This window comes from Rhinolophus sinicus, chromosome 16, assembly GCF_057876585.1.
Source record: "Rhinolophus sinicus isolate RSI-liver-muscle chromosome 16, RSI-T2T, whole genome shotgun sequence".
NCBI classification, from domain to species: Eukaryota; Metazoa; Chordata; class Mammalia; order Chiroptera; family Rhinolophidae; genus Rhinolophus; species Rhinolophus sinicus.
The window spans coordinates 190,876,566-190,898,540 of NC_142516.1; the positions used below are offsets into that span (position 1 = coordinate 190,876,566).

Genomic DNA, 21,975 nt, shown 5'->3' on the forward strand with positions numbered 1-21,975 from the left:
GGTTTCTGCTTTGTTTTGTTGTTTTTCCCAGAGGGTATACGTGTTATGTGTAAAACTTTTAAAATAAATTTCTAGAAATATCTGTATATAAATATGCAATGATTGTATGTGTATATACACACACATGTGCGTGCGCGCGCGTACACACACACACACACACACATGTGCGCACACACACACACACACACACACACACACACACACACATAACTCTTCATTGTTTCTCATGTTCTTCCCAGGTGAAAACTACCTTTTATTCCACTGTTACTTTCTTCAATACCCAAAATCAGGCTCAGGATAGTGGTATTAGAAATTCAACATACGTTCATAAGACAGTGGATTTTACTAGTAATGCAAATAACAACCAATTAGAAATATGACATTTCAGAAACACTTTGAACAGATAATTCTATTTAATTTTGACAAAACAGAGATAAATTAAACACCACTCAAATCATGTTGATTACATGTCCACAAGAGCTCACAAAAAAATAACAATTTCTGGATGACTTTGTCCCCAGTCTGACAAGCAATCAGTCTCTTCGAATAGGTTGATGAAATTCTTTAGTCTCCTCAGGGAGGCTGAGTTCACTCCTGGTCTGTGTTGATGGTATTAATGCTTTCTGGCTTCTTAGTCATCACAGTTAAAGAGCTTTAGCTATGAGTAACACCCAGCGATTTACGTGATTTTCTGAAGAAATAAGACATCTGGCTTAATGTTGAATAAGTACTCAAACAGAGCTCTCTCAAAAAAAGTCAGCCTTTCCAAATGCCTTTTGGAAAATTATCTCAATACGTTGACTCTATATTTTTCCAGTTACTTAAGTATAATGAATGAGGCGCGATGTTTTAGAACGACGTGCTCAACCCCTGATATTATGTACGAGAAAAGTGACCCTGAGAGAGGTCAAGGGAAGCCAGAAGTGACAGTGCTAGAAATAGAACCCTAGAATTTATGGGAAAGCTATTTGGAGAAAGTGGAACACACTGGTCTGTTCGCTTTTGGCTCTAAGAAGGTCATCTTCACTTTAAGTAGCCCATGAGGCCTACATCCAATTTTACTGTTGGCAGGGAAAACCTTGTTGAATCCTTTAAAAGAAATGAATTTGCCAATGGATTAACTTGCTTAATTTGGCGTACTGGGGACAAAAAGCAGGAACTTCCAGTTCCTTTAAGCATATCTACAGGGACGGCTCGGTGTTCTCACTGTCCCGCTCTGTGGGTTTGCTGACCTAGTTTGAGATGCTCCAGAAATGAAACGCATCTAGCATTCCCGCAGGAAGACCCTTTCCCCACCCCTCACACTCAGGCGTTCTTGTTCCTCACCTTACTCCTTGAGTCCAAATGTCTTGGATTCACATTATTTCACCAGGTTGCTGTCCTTTGTTTCTCTATGTTGAGGGTAAGAAATTCAGTGTTGTGAACCAACAGATACAGACATTTGCTGATCCCTGCCACCATTTCCTCTTTTCTCTTTAAAATATCCCTGCTTTGTATCTCAGGCTCAATATCCATGTCCATTTCCCACTATTGCCCCATAATTGCCCTCTCATCTATAAAGCTTTTTTAGAAACCCTGGTGCAGCATAGCTAAGAACTATGGAGGACGTCTGGAAGACCTCAACCCAACAATGACAGACATTCCATCATTGATCATTGTAGACAGGATCTAAACTCCACGGGTTCTCTCAGATTATTAAGTATAGGGTGGTGACATGTTCTACTGTATGTCCTCTCTTTCTGGGCTGCTTTAGAATGAAAAGTAGGATGTGGATTTATTAAAAGGTTGTGGTTGTTTTCCATTGCTGCCACTACAAGTTAACACAAACTTGATAGCTAAACCAATGCAAATGTTTTATCTTATGGTTCTACAGGTCATGAGTTTTATAAGGGTTTAGCTGGAATAAAAGCAACGTGTCAGCAGGTCTGTGTTTCTTTCTGGAGGCTCCAGGAGAGAATGCATTTCATTGTCTTTCCCAGATTCTAGGGGCACCTGGCCCTTGGCTCATGGTCCCTTCCTCCATCTCAAGGTCCCCAATCATGGGTGGAGTTCGCACATGCATCCCTCTGACCTCCTTCCATAGGTTCATTTTCTCCCTCTGACTCTCTTTTTCTGCCTCTGTCGTCCATTTTTAAGGATCTTTTTTCTTACATTGGGGCACCTGATAATCCAGGGTAATCTCTCCATCTCAAGGTGTATAACTTCATCACATTTCAATGTCCCTTTTCCCATGTCAGGTGACATAGTCACAAGTTCTGAGATTAGGATGTGTACACCTTTGTGAGGCATTACCACAAAGTTATTTAGTTGAATTCTTTACCTCAAAAGCTTATCCGAACCATCCAAGTCCTTAGTAAATCAACACTACCTCCACTGGTTTGTATGTTAATTAATTTTCTTTAGTTTGTAATGAAGGGAGAATTGATTGTATAATCCAATCTTCCTATTAAATGACAGCTCTGAGGGTAGCCTCAGCCAGGTGGAAGGTAACAGAAAAACTCTCAATTCCAAAGATAGGTCTTACTTAGAACAACCAGCTCCCTGACATCCCCCAAGAACCACATGTGGATATTTGTTTAATTCACACAAAGCTACGCACATCAACCCACTCTGGAGTGTGACACCTTGCAGGACTTGGCTCTGACCTTGGGACATGAATTATAATACGTAACTGTTACAAAGCCCTCACTTTTGATTCTGTATAAGAGGAGTCTGTACAGGAGTTATGCAATTTGTGAAACTTTACTTATAAAAGTGAACTGGATATACATCATCTAACTGTCTCACTGCCCCGCATTTTCCCAAACTGCCTCCTATATAGGAAAGCAAGGTCAGCACACAGTGGCCAACAGGCAAATCCCGCCCATAAGTTAAGAATGATTCTTACCTTGTTAAGTGGCTGAAAGAACATAAAAAAAAAGCAATACTATTTTTACCCCCAAAAAAGGACATGAAATACAACTTCCAGTGTCCGTAAGTAAAGTGTTATCAGAACCCTACCACAGTGAACCCAGGTCTGTGTTTGCACAGGGCAGAGCTGAACAGTTGGATCAGAGACCATGTGACCCATAGCCCCTAAAATAATCCTATCTGGCCCATTGCAGGGGGAGTGTGTTGACAAAAGCAATACTGACGTTTTCTGGGTAGGTGTTTGGAAAATGGGGCGGGGGGTGAAGAGAGGGGCTGTTTATGGGCATTGCTAATGTTGATGAAGCTGAAATGCGATGCCATCTAGCATTTGAGATTAGAGTCACTCCAAGAGAACTAATCATATACACATACACACACACACACACGTATATATATATAAGATTTATGTATATTTACATACATAAATCTTTAGAGCAACAAAAAGCAAACATGGATTTCAATTATTAAAAATTTCAGTAAATAAAATGTAGATAAGCTGGATAGACTGTGTGTGGTTAAATCCAAAATTTACTTCTCTCTTGGCCATAGTTAGTATTAGGCAAAGAGGTATGTGACGTATTTCCAACAGAATTTGTAGCATAATCTCAGCAGGAAAAAAAGGGGGGCAGGGAGCCTTCAAACAAAATATCAGAGTGATGAAATGCTTCTTGGAGCCAGCCTTACCCGACTTCCCCAGCTAGTGCTACATAAATCCAAACTAACAGGCAGATCTGAGTAGTGTATTTCCTCTTACAGAAGATTATTTCCAACAGTCACATAAACACTGTTGCAATTGGTTACAGTCAAGGGTTGGCTTTTAACTTTAAGTGGATACTGCACATTTCTAAACCTGAAAGTTGAAATTGAACACCCTGACATCAGAAAACTTGGCGACATGTTTCACTGGATGCTGCTTTTCCTCCAGGCAGTGGGGTTAGCAGGAGTCAGCCCGGACCTGGTACATCCCACGCATAGAACACGGTTTCCAGCTTGACCGAGCAGCAGAGGTCCTCACAGGCCAGTCCACAAAGGGCAGCACAGGTTTCTGCCACACACCAATGGTTAAAGTCTTACAGATCTTCGACACCAGTGAGCATTGTTTTAAAAAGAGATTTGCAAGCTGAGGTGCAAAATAATCATACAATGAGTAGCCACTTGTAAGTTACATTTGAAACTGTTTTAGGACCATTTATGGGAGATTATAGATAGATAGATAGATAGATAGATAGATAGATAGATAGATAGATAGATAGATAGATGCAAAAGTAATTACGGGTTTTGCAATTATTTTCAACCTTTTAAACTGCAATTACTTTTGCACCAACCTAATAATTACGTTAGCGCCTCAATGGAGGTATTTTCAAATGCAATGTACAGACTGGACAACTGAGACAACCCAGGTGTGCAGGCCTCAGGTAGGACCAGCAGAGCCAGCCCATCCTCCTGTGTCTGACACACGCCGAGTCAATGGCACGCCACCGGCCAGGACTGACAGTGTCCCAGCGTCTGGCACAGCCTGACCCCTGCTCCCCAAAAGGCATGGACTTCTCTGTGGGTCACAAAGTTCCCAAGGGCAGGAAGGAGATCACTAACTTTTCTGTGACTACTAACCTACACATTTTAAAGAGGACTGGATCTATTACACAGCTTAACCGGAGATTGACTGTGTCTGATGTTTGAAAGATTTAATCGTGTTGCATATACTCTTTTACTCAAACATGATTTTCCCCCATCTCAGAACTTCTTGACAGTGCTTGTCACTAGTCTCATAAACACTCCCTTTCGTCACCCGCGTAGGAGAGGTCCCTGCCATGACTTCTGCAGGGGAGCACTAGACACATGGCAAACTCGCTGCCAAGCGTGGGAAGCCGTGTAGTTGAGACGACGTCCAGTGAAACACAATTTCTCGTGTCCAACAGTGAAGTTGTATCGTTTGCCTCCTTCTTCTCCTTTTGTACTGCGTTGTGATTGAAGCCACGATGCAAAGAAATAAGAAATCAAAAGAACATCTCATTTATTTATCATTAATAAAGAAGACTCAAAATGTAAAATATTTGTGAAAGCCTCCATTTCCTAAAGAGTCAATATAGCATTTGTATGTGGGCAAAGATAAAATTATCTGAATCATTTCAAAGTTTAAATGTAGCTAATAAATGACCTCTGTTTTAAGCGTCTCAAAATAAAGACTGTCCGTAGTCAATTTTAAAAGCGGGTTTGCTGTAGGCCATTTGCTCTGTTGGTTTACAAGGGGGATTTTTTTCTTCATTCTCTTTTCCAGGCTGACGGGAATGAATCTTCCTTCTCCTGTTATCAGTAGCAAGAATTGGTTAAGACTCCATTTCACATCTGACAGCAACCATCGACGCAAAGGATTTAATGCCCAGTTTCAAGGTAAGAATGTTCCATCTTATAAGAAAAAAAAAAAAAAAAAACTAGCAGAAGATCTGCTGGTCCTTTCCAACTCTGAAACTTTATGATTCTCCTGCTAAAGAGGAAACAAGATATATATGCTTGAAAACATCTTCTGTTTCTTACATGAACAGTTAACATTAGAAATTCATAGTAACTTATCAATGATGCCTTATTACTGTGGTATATGCAGTAGATTTTCTTGTTTTGCTGGAATTATTGGTAGGTGTTAGTCAGTAAATATTGATTAGCATTAGTTTTAATTCCTATACACCTAACCAGTAAATATCCCAGTGGTCTGGTGATTTTCTTGATCTGTGCTCTAAGAACGGTACAGCACATAGGTCGCAGGAAATTGCATAAGTGCATCATGATGTCACTTTCAGTCCTAACATGTACTCACGGTACATAAATCCAGCTCCCTGACTTAGCAATTTACACATGAAGGAACCTCAGAACCAAAATGCTGAGTCTGCCGCTGAGTAAACCGGAAAGACTGTAGTCAGTTGTGTGCAAGGTTGAATTGTGAAACTTTCTGTTTGTATCTAATTTCTGATGTTTCGACCTGGATAGTATTGTATCATTTCCTGTATGTTTCTAATAATCACTAATACTTATCAATACAATGGAAAGAATGCAATCTATTAAGGGGCCCAACGAAAACCATTCCACTTGCATTTCAAATAAAAATAGTATGATTGTGCCAGACAGTGAGATGCTTTCCCCAGCACACTGTTCACACGCCCCCCAAAACACGACTATAGGAAAGTTCAGCTAAGGCAGCTTTCCTTGACACTTGTGCATGTGGCCAGGACCCCAAAAGGCGGACAGTATATACAACTCCCACTGTCCAGAAACTAGTTGGTAGGAAGGAGAGTCTGTAAACAACTCCCACCCAGGGAGATTGTATTAGTGTCCCAACAAGTGGGTCTGAGCCATGAATCAATGTTTAGAATGCCTCTTGACTGATCAAAAAATTAGGTAAATCTATGGAGTTGTTTCTAAGCTGTTGATTGGTCTTCTCCCGTGGTCCTGATGAATTGATTGGCATTGCACAACAGAGAAACGTATCATCCTCCAGGCTTGGTCAGTGTATGTGGCATCCTCAGCAGTGATTGCAAGAAAGGTCAGAAATAGAACATCAAATCTGAAGATACTAGGAATTCATAGATATAAGAAACATATGGATTGGCAGAAAATTGCCACAGCTAGGACATGTCAGCCACTGATGTTAAAAGAATGTATGTCATTCAAAGTGGTGAGTTTTGCACAGAAGCCCAAAGAGATAAAACGATGTAAAAATAGGTGGTGGGGCAGATGTGGCTTCCCAGTAGTCGATCAGAAAACCTCCCCAGGCTGATCCTGAAGTCCAACTCCAAGACCACATAGTGAGAGGGCCGCCCTGCTTTTTGTCATTAGCACTTGGGCCTCATTTCCCAGGAGGCATCGTGCTTTTGACCATCTTAGCAGACTGTGTTTGGAAGGTTGGGTTCAGGAATGTCACTGTCTTCAAAAGACAGCTGCCCAGGTGGAGAGGAGTGGGATGTTGATGGAAACATTCAGAAACGGACCTGTCAGCTCAAAAGGAGCGTGGTAAAAGCTGGGCAGAAAAGCAGTGCGTTGATGCTTCTGGCTCCGGAGGGCAGCACGGTGACTGGTGAATGGAAGCTACCTGTCACCCTTCCTGCTCATTCTCAATCAGGCCTGAGGGCAGCAGAACAGCAGACAGAGCTCTAGCTGCTGCAGACACGGCCCCTCTCAGAGACCCCACCAGCCCGTCCACTGACCCTCTCTGTGTGTGACGCTGTCCTGACTTTGCAACTAGGAGGCCTCCGGGTTTTCATTCTGAGGCCAAATGGGAAACCTTCCTGTCCTACAGGGAACACACACCATTCATGTAAATCTCCCCTTTCTTCTCTGCCTGGATTGAACACCCAATCTGCGCTGTCCTTTCATTTCAACTAAACAAAATAAGGAGGGAAAACACACTTGTTATTACCAACGCAATTGCAAAAAGCAACAGCACAGCCAATGAACATTCCAGAAAACCAACAAGTACAACAATACTAGCAGTGAGAACTTACATAGTATTTGCCAAATGTTATTTAATGTCTGTGCAAATAGTCTGTCAAATGACCCAGATCTTGGGTGATTTGGTGGAGAAAGGGAACCTTTTGATAAAAACACATTTCTATACCTACTGCCTTAGTAACATGACGGCATCTACATTTGTTATTTGTGGTCACTTTAAAGAGTATAAAAACCCCATGAGTGTTACTTGGAGTAAATATGATTGCAAGTTATGTGGCGTTCCTATGGGAACCCTCTGTGGTTCCCAAGCCACTAATGCTGCCCTCTGGTGATCTCTCCATACAAACTGCCTCTCCATCCAAGACGATGACGGCTGCATGCAATTTTATAATTTCTGAAAACAAAGAGTACCCTCTTCCTAACTTTGCGTTTTTCTTGGTCAAATAAACCAACCACCACCACCATAAAATATTCTTCCTTCTTGTGCTTTCTGTTTTTAGCTTTCGTCTCTACAGTCTTCATTCTCTGAATCTCACACTCCATGACTTTATCTCTTCAATCATGCAATCAAATTATGCCAAAATTAGTAGTCAGTTTGACTGACAAGAAAAACTGCTCTATAGTTGCTACTCCTAAAATATACTCACTTTTAAAATAGCATTGTGCACAAAAGAGGTAACAAATGCAGCAAAAGCTGTGTGATGGATTTGCAATATCTGTGTACATACTGAGCTCGCATGGAGTGGCAGTTTGTGTAGGACGCATGATTTTTTTAACGTCAGCTGAAAATTGAGCCCATCCTTAATACGTTACTTCTATCACTAATTATAATGAAATAATTGCCTTGTTAGCACCATTTGTCATCTCGACATTTTTGATGTCTACAAGATTACTTTTTTAAAGATATATTAATCTTGAGCCATAAATGCCTCTTCACTATTAAGTAGCCACATATGTGTTGAACTCCAGTTTTACATATGTTTACCTGGCTATTTATAAAATTACAATTTTCACAAAAGGCAATTCCCATTGATTTCTGTACCTGATAAATCATCGTGAAAGTGTTTGTAATAATGTCCCCATTTATACAGAGAACGCCCTGTCTCATAAATCAAAAGAAAACCTGAGCATGGATTTACATCTTGTGTTGACACAAATAATTAGCTTTCCTTTTGGGGGCTAGTTCTCCATAATTGTTGATTTCCCTTCTTATTTTAAATGAAGACTTTATAGAAAATTAAGACTTTCGTGTTGTTACAAATATATTTTGGGAAATGAAGGGCTTCATGTTTTCAGGCTAATTCAGGTTTGGGCAGGACACGCATTCCCCATTCTCCAGCGCCCACGGCGACTGCAGGTACAAGGTCAAGTACAGAGGCTGGAGCTACGGGGTCGGGACAGACCTGGCTCCCAGCGCCGACGCGTGTGTTCACCTCGCCCTTTAGAACAGCACCTCTGCAAGTAGTAAGGGCCGAAATCTAGAACCTAGAAGATGCTCAATTAATGCTACACGCTGAAGAAGTGAAGGGAATGAACTCTCCATCCTCTCCTCCAGGCCGCGGGGACCCTTGTCTGCGGCACCAGTGAGGAGCCTGTAGGTGGCGTCCTGGGTCATTCTTGTGGCCTTAGATGCCATCTCTCTTCCACTAAGGGCACCTTTCTGATAGGTATGGACAGGTAGAGTTTTCTTTGGATCAAAATAAATTAGCAAAATCTAATCTTATAACCTCTCAGTAATTCTTAAAGCCCCTAAATCTCTAAAAGAAAAAGTTTTGCATAAATATAAATTCACTCAAATCAGAAACACATACCACTTTCCCTAAATATATGGGGTGCCAAAAAAGTGTACACAAGTGGACACTTTGGTCAACGTGGCTCAATCAGTAGTTCGCCGTAATCAGAAGTGTCTGGACGCTGATGGGAACCACTTTGAGCACCTCTTGTCATTGCAGAAGTCACACATGACTTGCATTCATCTTTTGTTATCGGTGCATATTGAGTATTACAGTTTCAATAGTTTTTTCCTTTCCTAAAATGTGTGTACTTTTTGGGGGTGCCCTCTGTACATACTTTAACTTGTCTCAGAACCAAGATTCTCGCAAAGTGCCATCTCCATACTTTTAATAACTCAAAGAGGGGGCCCATGCATGTATGTGTTCCAAGGATCTGACTCTTGGCCTGGCGTTTTCATTCGGTACTTGTTATGAGCCAATATCTTTTCTGCTAGTGCATCTTGCTACTTTATAAAAGGAGAGGAATAGTATCTGCCTCCCCAAATCACTGGATACTGTGTTTTCCCGAAAATAAGACCTAGCGGAAAATAAGGCCTCGCATGATTTTTCAGGATGCTTGTAATATAAAATAAGCCCCACTGTATTTCCCCAAAATTAAGACCGGGTTTTCTATTAATTTTTGCTCCAAAAGACGCATTAGGGCTTATTTTATATGATGAGCATCCTAAAAGATCATGCTACGGCTTATTTCCCGCTTAGGTCTTATTTCCGGGGAGACAGGGTAGCTAATCACACGAGAAGAAAGTGTGGCAGGAGCATTGCAGCTGCGCTGACGTGTGAGTGTTCACGACCCGTGGGTTTCCTTCCGCATGCTTGGTATCTTCCCAACCCAAAGTCACTAAAACAAAGAGGATGGTGTTCAACGTCCTAAGAGATGAAAATCTCATAAACGGGCGGACTCTTCTCTCACACTGTTGGCAGAAATCTGAGCTGCTGCCACCTCTTCGGGAAACCGTGTACTGTGAAGCCAACCTCAGAGTTGTCTGGAGGCAGCAGCTGCCCTCTGGGTGCAGACCCAGCAAAAGTGAGGACACAGGTGAATAACCAACACATGGGTATTTATTACTGAGAAAGGGCACCTTACTGTGTGTGTGCGTATGTGTGTGTGCATATGTGTGTGTACATTTCAATTTAAAAAGTGTTTTTAAAAATTGTCAGAACTCCCTCCCCCCAAAACGACAAATTTGTTTGAGTTTTCGTGCAAACAGGACCAGGCAGAAACGCCTAGAGACCCCCACTCAGTGCTGTGGTGCCTTTGAATGTCAGAATTAGCAGAGGCCACGTCCTGACATAAGGAAAGGGACGCGTAAGCGACCAGCCTGCAGCCCACAGCTCACCAATGACAGAACCGAGACCGAAACACGATGAAGGCCTGTCCTCCCTCAGTGTCAGCCGTTCCAACTCTGTTTTCTCCCGACTCGGGACCTCCTCCACCCATTTCCAATCAGAACAGCTTTCTTTGAGGAGCAGCGATTTATTTTTGCACAAGTGAAATCCCAATGAAAACAGCAACACGTTACGACAGCTGGAAGGCAGTGACAGCTTTCCTGGTTTTCGCAGGCTGATCCAGTCCAAGCCGAAAGCTGCAGACCGGCGAGGGGTGGTGTTGTAATAATGACGGAGGGGTGAGCAGGGATAATATACTCAGGGCATGAAGCATTGAAAACACAATGAATGAGTATATTTATGAAGCAAATGTAAACACGTATGTATGTGGAAGCAAAGAGCTGCATGGAGGCATGGGTGGCGGTGAAGGGAAGTAAAATAAATGTTTACAGAGTTCTGACGAGGAGGGAACATGACACAGTGAGCCAGGAGATGCTTCTCAGCGCAACCGAGGGCGACCTGGCCGGCAGGTGTGGCGCCAGCCCCTGTATGTGTTGCTCACATGTGGCACAGACACAGGGGTCCAGGAAGCCACCACGCAGACACGCCAAGCCCAGTGTCACTCCTGCCACCTTTCACGCCATCTGAGTGTTCACTGTGTGACGAGTGGAGGTGCAGTGTCTGCTCCAAGCCCACGGAGGGATGCAGAGCCAACGGGAGACATGAGGTCCTGGAATTGAGTCCCAGGTCTATTGTACCGAAGCCTCAGTTTCCCGCCTGCGAAACTGGGATGGGAGCAAGGATGGGCCGTGGACAGAGGTGGAGATTAAGGAGATAATCCTGTGTAGTGTCTCACACTCGGGTCTGTGGTCTCCACATGGGAAAATCCCTCTGCTAACCTGCCTGTCTCTTTCCTGGGCTGAGTGTGCAAACTCCACAAGTGCTCTGCAGGGTTTTATTACTTCGATAAACTTCCTGGAAATTCTTGGAGTGATTTTTTTTCTTGATTCCTTCATCTCTTATGCCCCCTCTACCCTTCTCGTTTACCCTACATCACTGGCCCAAGCACAACGGCCATCTATTGGACCCCATGTCAAGTGGAATGAGATTCCGTTCAGCTCCCGTCCTGGGTCTCTGCAGCACGGCCTGCAGGGCGCTAGGAGACAGAAGCCCAAACACCGAGTCCTAGCCCGGGTGTCCAGGGAAGGAGCCAGGAACGCAAGCGTGTCACCTGACAACTGTGATACAGTGTGAGTGCAGCTATGCACAAAATGCTATGGAATTAGAAAGACGCCCCTGCACTGACCTCGTAGGGAGCAGGTTCCCTAGAGGAGAGAGCCTGGGTTGTGCTCAGGAAGCCAGGAAGGAGGGCCGGGAGGGTGCAGGGTACAGGAGAGGCAGAGGCACAGCTAGGGCTGCACGACACACCAAGGTGGGTCCAGGGCCCCCGCAAACACAACAGTTCAACCTGGAGCACAAAGGAAGTCGGGTGGAGCGATGAGAAAATAAAACTGCAAGGGGATGAGCGAGGATGTGGAAGGTTTTAAGACTTAAACACTTGCCCATAACCATGGATAAGCGAGGGGTTCACAGGAGTGTCTGAGCACGGGATTGGAGACGGACACACACACTGCATGGCAAACACTGAGCTGGTTCCCTATGTCAGCTCACCGGCAGCCCCTGGGGTGTGTCCAAAAGCAGGGCTGTGCGGTGGAATCTTCTAAGAGGCTGAACACAGGAGCAAAGATGGCCCCCAGGGGCTCAGTTTTAAAGAAGAGGAAGCGACCTTGCTGAGATGCACAACCTTCTGTCCAAGTTCAGCCACGATCACATTTAATGCATCATATGTCAGAGAGAGAATGTGTGCATGGGAAGTGTGTGTGTGTGTGTGTGTGTGTGTGTGTGTGTGTGATTGTGTGTGATTGTGTGTGTGTGGTGATGGCGTGAACTTGGTGAAGGGAGAGCCCCCTTCAAACAGTGGCAGCCCCCGTCTTCATCAGAGTCTGGAGAACCAGATGCTGATAGGAGACTGATGCAAAGCTTTGTGACCTGGATGCCAGGCCCAGGAAGCAGTGGTCTGAGGGTCACTCAGCTTCCTGTTGGGAACACAGAAGGGAGGATGTGTTAATCGGCGAACACATTCATCAAATACTGGTGGCGTCACGTAAGGTCTCTGTTTACATTAATGACAAGAAAGGAAAGCCCCTGCATCATGGAGCCGTGGGAGCTGAGCCAGAGGGATGCAGCGGGGACAGTCCCAGGGCCTGGGGGTGTGGGGTTGCTAGGCGCGGGCTGCACTGGTTCTAAGCACAGGCTTTGGCAGGGACCCAGGGAAGCATCGGATTCCACACAGAGCATGTCCATTGAGCTGGTCTGTAGACGATGCCACTGTGTAGACACACAGCCCGTCCCCTCGGTGGGTGAGTGATGGTGCCCCCGTGAATGAGTAACCTAATGAGAGATCACTGTGGTTCTTACATCCTACTTCTTAGCACTGGGTATGTGGCCCTGTCCTGAGCTATGCAACGTGTCGCAGAGCTAAAAACCTGTTTGCTGGGCTCCAAGGTTGTGGGCACATCTGAGCTGAGGGACTGGCAGAGGTAATAATACTCCCAGAGGTCACCTGCCTGCAGGGCTGTTGACCTGGCTCAGCTGACACACAGTTCTCATGCTCCCATTTGTCTGAAGTACCTTTGGCCAAAACCCCTCACCTACTGCCCAAGGTAACCGCGGGCTGGCTGTGAAATGAGTGTTTCTTACACTGTCCCTACTTACTGTTGGAAAAGAGGGCAAAGCAGGTATGATTTGGTGTGTCTCTCAGTATATTAAGAAACCATAAAGGTACAAATGCATTCTGAATAGCTGCATGGTGGCTACTAAAGCTAGGACAAAGAGAATGTGCTTACAGCTCAGTACTAATGGTTTTGAGTAGATATTGGAGGTAATTTCTTACTAATATTGAAACAAGAGAACATATTTCTTAAGAAAAGTGGGCTATTTTATTCATTAGAGATGCTAAATTAATAGCTAGAAGTCTCACCCAGAGACAGCCTAATGGAGCAAATGAACTTTTGAGTTCGTTCCAGACTTTTGATTTAAGTCAGCGCATTTTCGTGTATTGATTTATTTAAAATTGTACTTGAAATATCAATACACAATAAATCTTAGTCATTATATATAAAACCACTTAAACTAAAACCTTATACTTCTCTACATGTGCTTAACACTAGGGAACGGGGGCCCAAAGCCATTCAGTAAAATTCCGGCTATTGAAAACAGATTAATTTACCCGTGGTACCATGTTTCCCCAAAAATAAGACCCGGACAATCAGCTCTAATGCATCTTTTGGAGCAAAAAGTCATATAAGACCTGACATTATATTATATTATATCATATCATATCATATCATATCATATCATATCATATCATATCATATCATATAAGACCTGGTCTTATAATAAAATAATAAAATAAGACCGGGCCTTATATTAATCTTTGCTCCAAAAGACGCATTAGAGCTGATGGTCCGGCTCAGTCTTATTTTCAGGGAAACACAGTAACAGCAGGTAGACGTTAAGTTCTTATGCTTGAAGAATACAGGAGGTTAGGGGCGTCGTCAGGCCCTTCGTGAATTGCCTTTCTACAACTTTTACTTTTGCGACGTTAGGACCAAGTTTTCTGGCGTTCAGTTTTCGAGCCCCTAACTGCATTCCTTCTTCTGGTTTCTCTCGCTGGCAGTTGAACCGGTCGAATCTGCAGACTACAGGTAGCGTTTATTTGCTGGTGAATGTTCATATCCACCTCCTGAAGGTAATGTGTGCCGTAACGTGTGCTGGGCCGGTTAAAGCATCACTGCACACTGCCCCTGTCAGGGGCCGTCAGCCACAGCTGTCGGCACTTCCTTGGAGAGAGTATAAGCACAGTGTGGGCTTGCCCCTCTGGGTCCCTGGCCACCCAAGTGGTCACCTACCCGAGGAGGCCAGCGCTCGATCAGAGCTGGAGAACGTGTGAGCCGCAGGGCTTGTTGTCTTCCTCCTCTGGCTCAGCTCACTCAGACTGAACGGTGAAGCTCTGGCTTCGTGTCATAAGTAATCCAGGAAGAGACAGTTGGTGCCGTTATTCCAGGGGCAATTAACTAGAGCTTGTGCCTCTTGCAGAATGACAATGCAAACCCTCAAAGTATAAATGCAACTCTCAGATGATGCCAGGTGAGAGCTTAAATGGGTCTGGAAGCAGCTTGTTGCTGAAGGACGAGTGTGGTGACCCCTGGAAATTGTGACTGCCGAATAGCGGGCGAGTTTGTGGACACATGTAGACTCTGGTTCCCCAGATTGCTTCGGCAGATTTCATGTTCGCCCTTGGACATTCCTTTGGAAGTCCTTTCTTTCCCACCATTTCTAAGAAGCATCTAAGAGCCTTCCTTCCTTGAAACTCAGTCTGACTGGTGTTTCTAATGGCTCACAAGGTCCCAGCCAGCTCCCTGTATGGTCGACCACCGTAAGCTTTACCTTTGTCAAAACCATACAGTTTCCTTTGCGGGAGACTTGTAGTTAATGGCTGACTGAAACCGTATGTACAGTTTACTAATCCAATAAATATAACACACATGTAAAGGATAGAGTCCCAGGTGCTGTCCTGTAGATATTTTGAAATTTTCCTCGAAACTAATAGGAGCTTAGCTTCCCCAGACACACACCAGGGCCCAGTTCAGCTGGCGTGCCCATAGTTGTGGTTCACACGCTGAATGATGAATCGTTTGTGTCAGACGATAAATGGCCACCACCTAGAGAATGCTGATTGCTCCCCGGCCTGGCTGCTCCAGACTCCCCACACGGAGCCGCCATGTCTCTCCACCACACTCCTTAAGGCTGACGGACGCCCTGGAGCGTTTGCCCGGCCTGTGCCCTGGTGGGTGCGTGCTGCAGTGTGGTACCTGCTGCTCAGCTCTGTGACGTGTCCTCCCTGAGTGTTCATGAGCGCTGCGTGTGACTGGCACCGACTGGATATCGCGTTAAGGCTGATGGAAACGCAGCACAAGGAGCATGGATGCCTTCCTTTCTAGAGAAACACATGCACACCTCTGGAATCCTCATGTTAGTGTGCGGGTGTAAGCCACCGACTGCTCTGGAATCCTCATGTTAGTGTGCGGGTGTAAGCCACCGACTGCTCATTGCTTAGCCCAGTGCTAACTTCCTTTGGCTGTTTTTATTTGATTTTTGGGGGGGTTGTTTGTTTTGTTTTTTGCCTCCATCAAGTTAGAAGGCTTCCTAGTTGAACTTCTCATATCATGAAACCTCTTATAGTTCACAAGCCTGGGGTCCACATTTGGCCAAACCCCTGCAGCTACCATTCTGTGCACCTTGCCCAATAGATACCAAGCTCTCAAAGGTCTGTCTCCAGCCTTCCTTTGCAAACTCATATTTAATCTGCGTTCTAATCATGTCATTCCCCGGCTGTAAAAGCACTCACTGGGCTTGGCCAAGTCACCCACTGCCCCCATCTTGTCCGGCCACCACCCCCCTGCCCACCCACCCCCCACCCTGCTCGCTCACTGCCACCCTGCCCCCCCACCCTGTGCGCCCACCCCCCACCCTGTCTGCCCACCACCACCCTGCCCACCCACCCCCCACCCTGCCCATCCATCCACCCCAACCTGCCCACCTACCCTCTACCTGTCCACCTACCCACCCACACCCCACCCCCACCCTGCCCACCCCCCCCACCCTGCCTTCCCATCCCCCCACCTTGCCCTCTAACCACCACCCTGCCCACCCACCACCCACGCTGCCCGCCCCCCCACTCTGCCCCCTCCCTCCCCTGCTCAGCTGCAGCCTCTTCCCCATTCCCATTCTTCTTTGAAGAAACCTCCTCCCTAGCCGGTATCAATCATGTATTCACCTCTGTCTGCATAGCACTTAGACTTTTCTCATGGAGCTTTTCAGCTTTATCGAGGTATTGTTGACAAATCAAACTGCAAATATTTAAAGTGTGCTATGTGATGATTTCATATATGTAAACGATACGAATGGATCCCACCATCAAGTTCATGAACTCATCCATGACCTCACACATTTACCTTTCTGGGGATGGGGGTGCGGTAAGAACACTGACTTTCTACTCTCAGCAGGTTTCAATTATACGATGCAGGGTTATCACTACAGTCGCCAGGTTTCACCTCAGATCCTCAGACCTTATTCACGCTATAGCTGCAAGTTTGTCCTTTTCACCAACTTCTTCCTGGCTCCCCCAGACCCTGTGAGCACTGTTCTATTTTCTACTGTCTGTCTCTACAGCTGAATATACGAGTGTGTACACATCACACGACATCTTGCAGCGGCTGTAGGTGTGCATAGTAAGTTACCTTGTGTCTGGGAGAGCAGGGCAGAAGCATGGCCCTTGTGGTCTGTTGCATTCAGCAGAGAGAGTGCCAGCATCCACATTCACTCGGGACTGAAGGATAGTTCAGTGCCTGAGCCAACCCACTCCCCTGAAAGGACATAACACTCCACACTCATTAAATGGCTGTGGTGTGGCGTGGTGGAAAGACTCTGACAACCGCTGTGACATTGAGCAAGGCTCTAGCTTCTTTGCATGTCTGTTTACCCACGTGTCTAGTGGAGCGAACCACAGCTGCCTTGCAGGAATGTGGGGGCTCAGGTGGGGAAAGCTGTGTCAGGGTTTGTTCGAATGCAGTGTGATCTGTGCTTCAGTGACCTATCCACCAAGATGGCCATGGTACAGTGTCCCCGGGTCCTCACAAGTGTGTGTTGCCTCAGCGTCACTCTCCACTCCCAGCGCAACTTACTGTATCTACACCTGGCACATTACATGCCCTGTGACATCACGACACATTTACAAAATCTGAAGTCACTCTTCACAAGAAGTTGAGTCCCTTCGGAAGCTCTCTGACTTTCTCTGTCCTTCTGTGACCCTTCACACGCTTCTCGGGAGAGGCAGGGCTAGAGGGCTGGCCTGAGGGTGGCTGTGCAGGATGACACTTGCCATTCTGTCTCCACCACGAATAGAAGCGAGAGTGGATGCTGGGACTTTCCTGGGGGAAGCACCGGTGGCCATGGGGCAGTGTGCTTCTAGCTGTCATTGTGTCCCATTTGGGTATTGATTTCCTCACCAAATAATCTTCCAGGTCCCTTCTGACCCCAAATGTGTATAATTCTAACTAGAAGCTCGTGAGAACCAGTTTGATTGTGGCGATTATCTCAAAATGTGAATACATAACAAAACATCAAGATGCACCCCTTAAATGTATACAGTGTTGTCAACGAGACCTCAATAAAGTCGGGGGCAAATAGAGATGAATAAAACAATAAATAGACATTTTTTTCCCTAATGCTAAGTAACTGTATTCCTTCTCCTGATAAGCTGGTTGTGCCTCCGCGCTTTATTTGGTCACCTCTATGGTAAGGCTGGCCAGGTAAGCAGATCAGTGTTTCTGATTCACTAAAAACACACCATTAAGCAGATGGCATCACCTTTGTGAGTGTTAACTTTAACCCTACATTAACTGCTGCCACAAACTTAAATAAATATGGTGTCTAAATGGCAACAAACATGCGAAGTATAATTTAACTTGCTAACTAGAACATAATATATATTTATCAAATCCTTATCTGCCGTGTTTATTTCCATTTAATTGCATTAACCTGAGATTTACTGAACACCTGCTGTTAGCAAGGCATTGCAACAGATGGCATGAGCGTGACAGAAAGGACATATTTCTATCGCCTAAAGGATCTTATGATTGAATGGGGAAGATCAGGCCTATTTCTGCTATTGTGATTTTGTGTATTTTTTAATCTGTCTTACTGGATTGTTAGCTCTGATCTCAGAACTGCAGAGGGTGGATTCAAATTGACAGTATCAACCTTGCCAGTTTCTTCATTTAAGACAAAGGTAATTAACTTTAATGCCTGCCTTTCTCTTTATTTTTATTGGATATAATTTATATAAACACCTGGTAGGAGATGAATAAATAGCAGCTATTATTTTTTTCACTGGCTCACCAACCAATAATAATACGTACTTTAAGAATATATAAATTATGCGTAGCAGGCATGGTGTAAGCATCGGATATAGAAACATATTACTAACACACTGTGTCTGCCTTCAAGAGTTTGTAATTTAATTGTAGCTCTCAACATATATTAATATTTGGGTCAGATGCATCATTGAAAATTTAACAAAAGTTATGGACTCTCCCTAGAGAAAGAATGCATACAATAATGTACCAAATTTCACAAGCTTTGTTATGAACTTCGTGTTTGCCTGAAATCCTAGGGATCACAAGTGGATTTCAGGTTACGAATGATGTGTATTTATAGAAAATGCAGAGTTAGAACTCTTGCTTCTAGTTAATGGCGGGCTAAAGAAGACTCTGTATAGAAAGGAGATAGAAACAGACAGGTATAGACAGATCAGTAGACACATGGGCTTTTTGACTGGTAGCTGTAGGCGGAGCACACAAAAGTGTGATGTGGGCAAGAACGGGCTGTGCGGGAAAGTGAGGCTGAGGAGAAAGGGGGAGAATTCAGCCTGAAAGGACAATCTGAGAGGTTAAAAAAAAAAAAAAAATCAAGAGTGCTTGGAAAAGTTGAATTAGATTTGGCATTTGTAGGAGATAATGATGAAAAAATACGTTTGGGCCCAAATGTGACTGACATCGTGAAGAGCCTGAATCTGGGCTGCAGGGCACCTGAGCAGGGCTGGAGTTCAGAGGGGACAAAGGCGCAACATGAGTGTGCCGTTGCCACAGATAACGTCCATACCAAGGGCACTTTGTTCTTTCTAAACAGGACTCTCTATTCAGGGAACACACCTTTAGCATCGTGCCCATTTCCCATGAGAGGCTTAGAGAACTGGTATTATTTGTTTACTGTGCCAGACATTTCCTTTCTGCACGATCGGACTACACTGGCTCATTCCAGTTTCAATGGAGAGTTGATGCTGTAGTGACACAGTGCCTATCATAGAGATGCAGAAAAAGTCTGCCTCCGGAAACACGTCAAACGAATGGAAATTGAAGCACAGTTTATTTCCCGAGGTCCCGGGTAAAACCGTGAGCATGTCCGTCATGAGATGTGTGCAGTAAAACGACTGCCTGGGGATCTGGGTCAGAAAACCGAGGCACATGGGCCGCTGTCCTTGCCTTTCACTGCCCACCTTCTAGAGAGAATGCCTGGAGGACCTTGTGTACCCACGTGCACCCTACCCTGTGTCTGCAGGCTCTGACCTGCCAATCCCTGTCTCACATACGTCGCCGTCTCTACCTCCTTCTCAGTGGTCAGGGCCCCACTAGCCCACACTGAGTTACGTTCCACCTTTACCTCTGTCCCGAAACCCTCCCCCGCTCGGCCTCTATCTCCTGCGACAGCCTTGGAAGCTGACGCCTCGGTTAGCGCATAGGCACTTTCTGCTCCCTTCTTCCTTGCTTCCTGTGTGCAGTGGGGTGCCCTGCGACCCGCTCTTCTCCACGGCATCTCACAGAATCCACACCCCAATTCCGTACCTGTGTGTCTGCACAGTCGCCTCAAATCCCAGGACCTCAAGGCCTCCTCCTTCTGTCTTCACCGTGTCATTCTCCCCAGGGCAGAAAAGCCCCCCCTCCTCTCGGTCTGCAATCCTAACGTGTCCTCTGGGACCCTGCTGCCTCCCACCTCTGGGAACCCTGAAAACCTCCCTATCTGGATACACCGGTCATATGGCTGTTGACCAGTCTCATCTTTCACTGGTAATTTGCATTTTGTGCTGCCTGGTGTGGCAACGCCTGGCCACAGGTGACCACTGAGCACTTACAGTGTGCTGGTTCAGATAGAAAGAAGCCGTAACTGGAACCCACACCAGATTTCAAAGGCAATGTGAAAATAAATGACTGGGAGACATTACATGTTGACATGATCATTATTTACGACTTTTGTTTTTAAATTTTATAAAAAATGTGTACTAGAAACTTTCAAATTAAATGTGCGGTCACATTTATTTCTATTTTGAAAACACTGCAGCTTTGCACTCAGGTAGGCGAGTGCCTTTCCAAATGGACCGAATGAAGGGATTTCTGGGAGGGGATCCAGAATTCCACCTCGTCTCAGGGATCCCTCCCACCAGTTGCCAATGTCTGAAATCCTCATACAAAGGCCGACTCTTGGAGTGCCATTTTGGTGTATAAAGAAAAGTGTCTGTAGGAGGTGAAAGTATATGCTCTATTGCCATTTGTTCTTTGGTCTAAATGATGGTTTTCAGTTCCGTTCTTGGAAGTAAGCAAAGCATAAGGATTACATGCAATACCCCAGTGGTTGAAAGACAAAGAATTATCCCATGAGAGAGAAACAATGAACAACTGTGGACTCATTATTACTATTTTTTTGAATTCACAAGATTACCTTGAACGAGCCTTTGATGTCCAGTTAAAGCCAGCATGTCAGCTGCATGAGGCCTCGAGGGTGCTCAGCAGCTGAGAAACGACAGCTTTTCAGCTCCACAGTGTCAGTTTCTAGTGTGGGACCCAACAGAGATTTTCTGAGTGAGAAACATGTAGCGAGTTACAGACCAACTACCATTCTAAAGATAACACGTGGTTTACAGCAGTGTGAAAGAATGTTCTACTCAGGATAGTTCTAATCAATATTTAAAACTGAAATATGTTTGCCTTTTTTTTTTTTTTTTTTTTTTTTTTTTTTTTTTTTTTTAATAAAATAGAAGATCTTCAACACAACCAAATTTTCAGAAGTCATGGTGTTGATGAAAAGGATGGGTCCCCATGACATGTGAAGGGTGCTTACCTACTGTGATCTTAGTGTGAAGAAAGCTAACTCAGCTATGCTTCCCACAAATTAAATAATTACACATAGTTGGTGATACCTACAATTATGATATTTATTAGGATTATACATATATATTTTTTTAAACTTCCTGTGTAAATGGTTCTTGAAAAACTCCACGTGGATTACAATTTTCTTAACTGACAAAAAAGCTCACAGCCGGGACGTAAAGTAAGCACTCTATTGAAATAACTGAAATCATTATTTAAAGCTTCTGAAACAGCCGCTACTGTGGAGAACTAAAATAAGACAAGGTTTAAATTCAGTGAAATTGTTGCATTTTTTCACTCTGTGAAAGTATTTTGTAAGTGGTTCTATTTTTTGCAGATTCTTATGTATTTCATTAGCTCCTTCAATGACACCCCAAAGAGTCCAAGAGAATTTTTATTATGGGTATATGGAAGATAAAACAGAGTTGAGGCATTAATTTTTCTCTAGCTTTTAGAGAAAATGTCATTATTACCTAAAGACTGCAGTCAGCATTATTTATCTCCTGAGATTCTTCAACTTACCTACTTCTCTGAATTGCCGCTAATGTAAAATGTCTACATTTTCATTCCTGGAGAAGTTGAAACTATTTTAATATAAAACCCCTTGATCTTAACTGGTTATGAAATCTACTGCTATCGTCTTCAAAGTGTGGCTCATACCTCAGTAGCACTCATTGCACCAT

General features: G+C 44.5%; 1 protein-coding gene across 2 annotated transcripts in view; it reads left to right on the forward strand.

Annotated features, from left to right (window-relative positions):
- CSMD1 (CUB and Sushi multiple domains 1) overlaps positions 1-21,975 on the forward strand; it is a 1,607,858-nt gene that overhangs the window by 1,017,998 nt on the left and 567,885 nt on the right. For both annotated transcript variants that reach the window (XM_074329288.2, XM_074329289.2), the window contains exon 6: positions 5,189-5,301. In XM_074329288.2, coding sequence (XP_074185389.2) covers positions 5,189-5,301 — 113 coding nt within the window. The remainder of the gene's footprint in view (positions 1-5,188; positions 5,302-21,975) is intronic.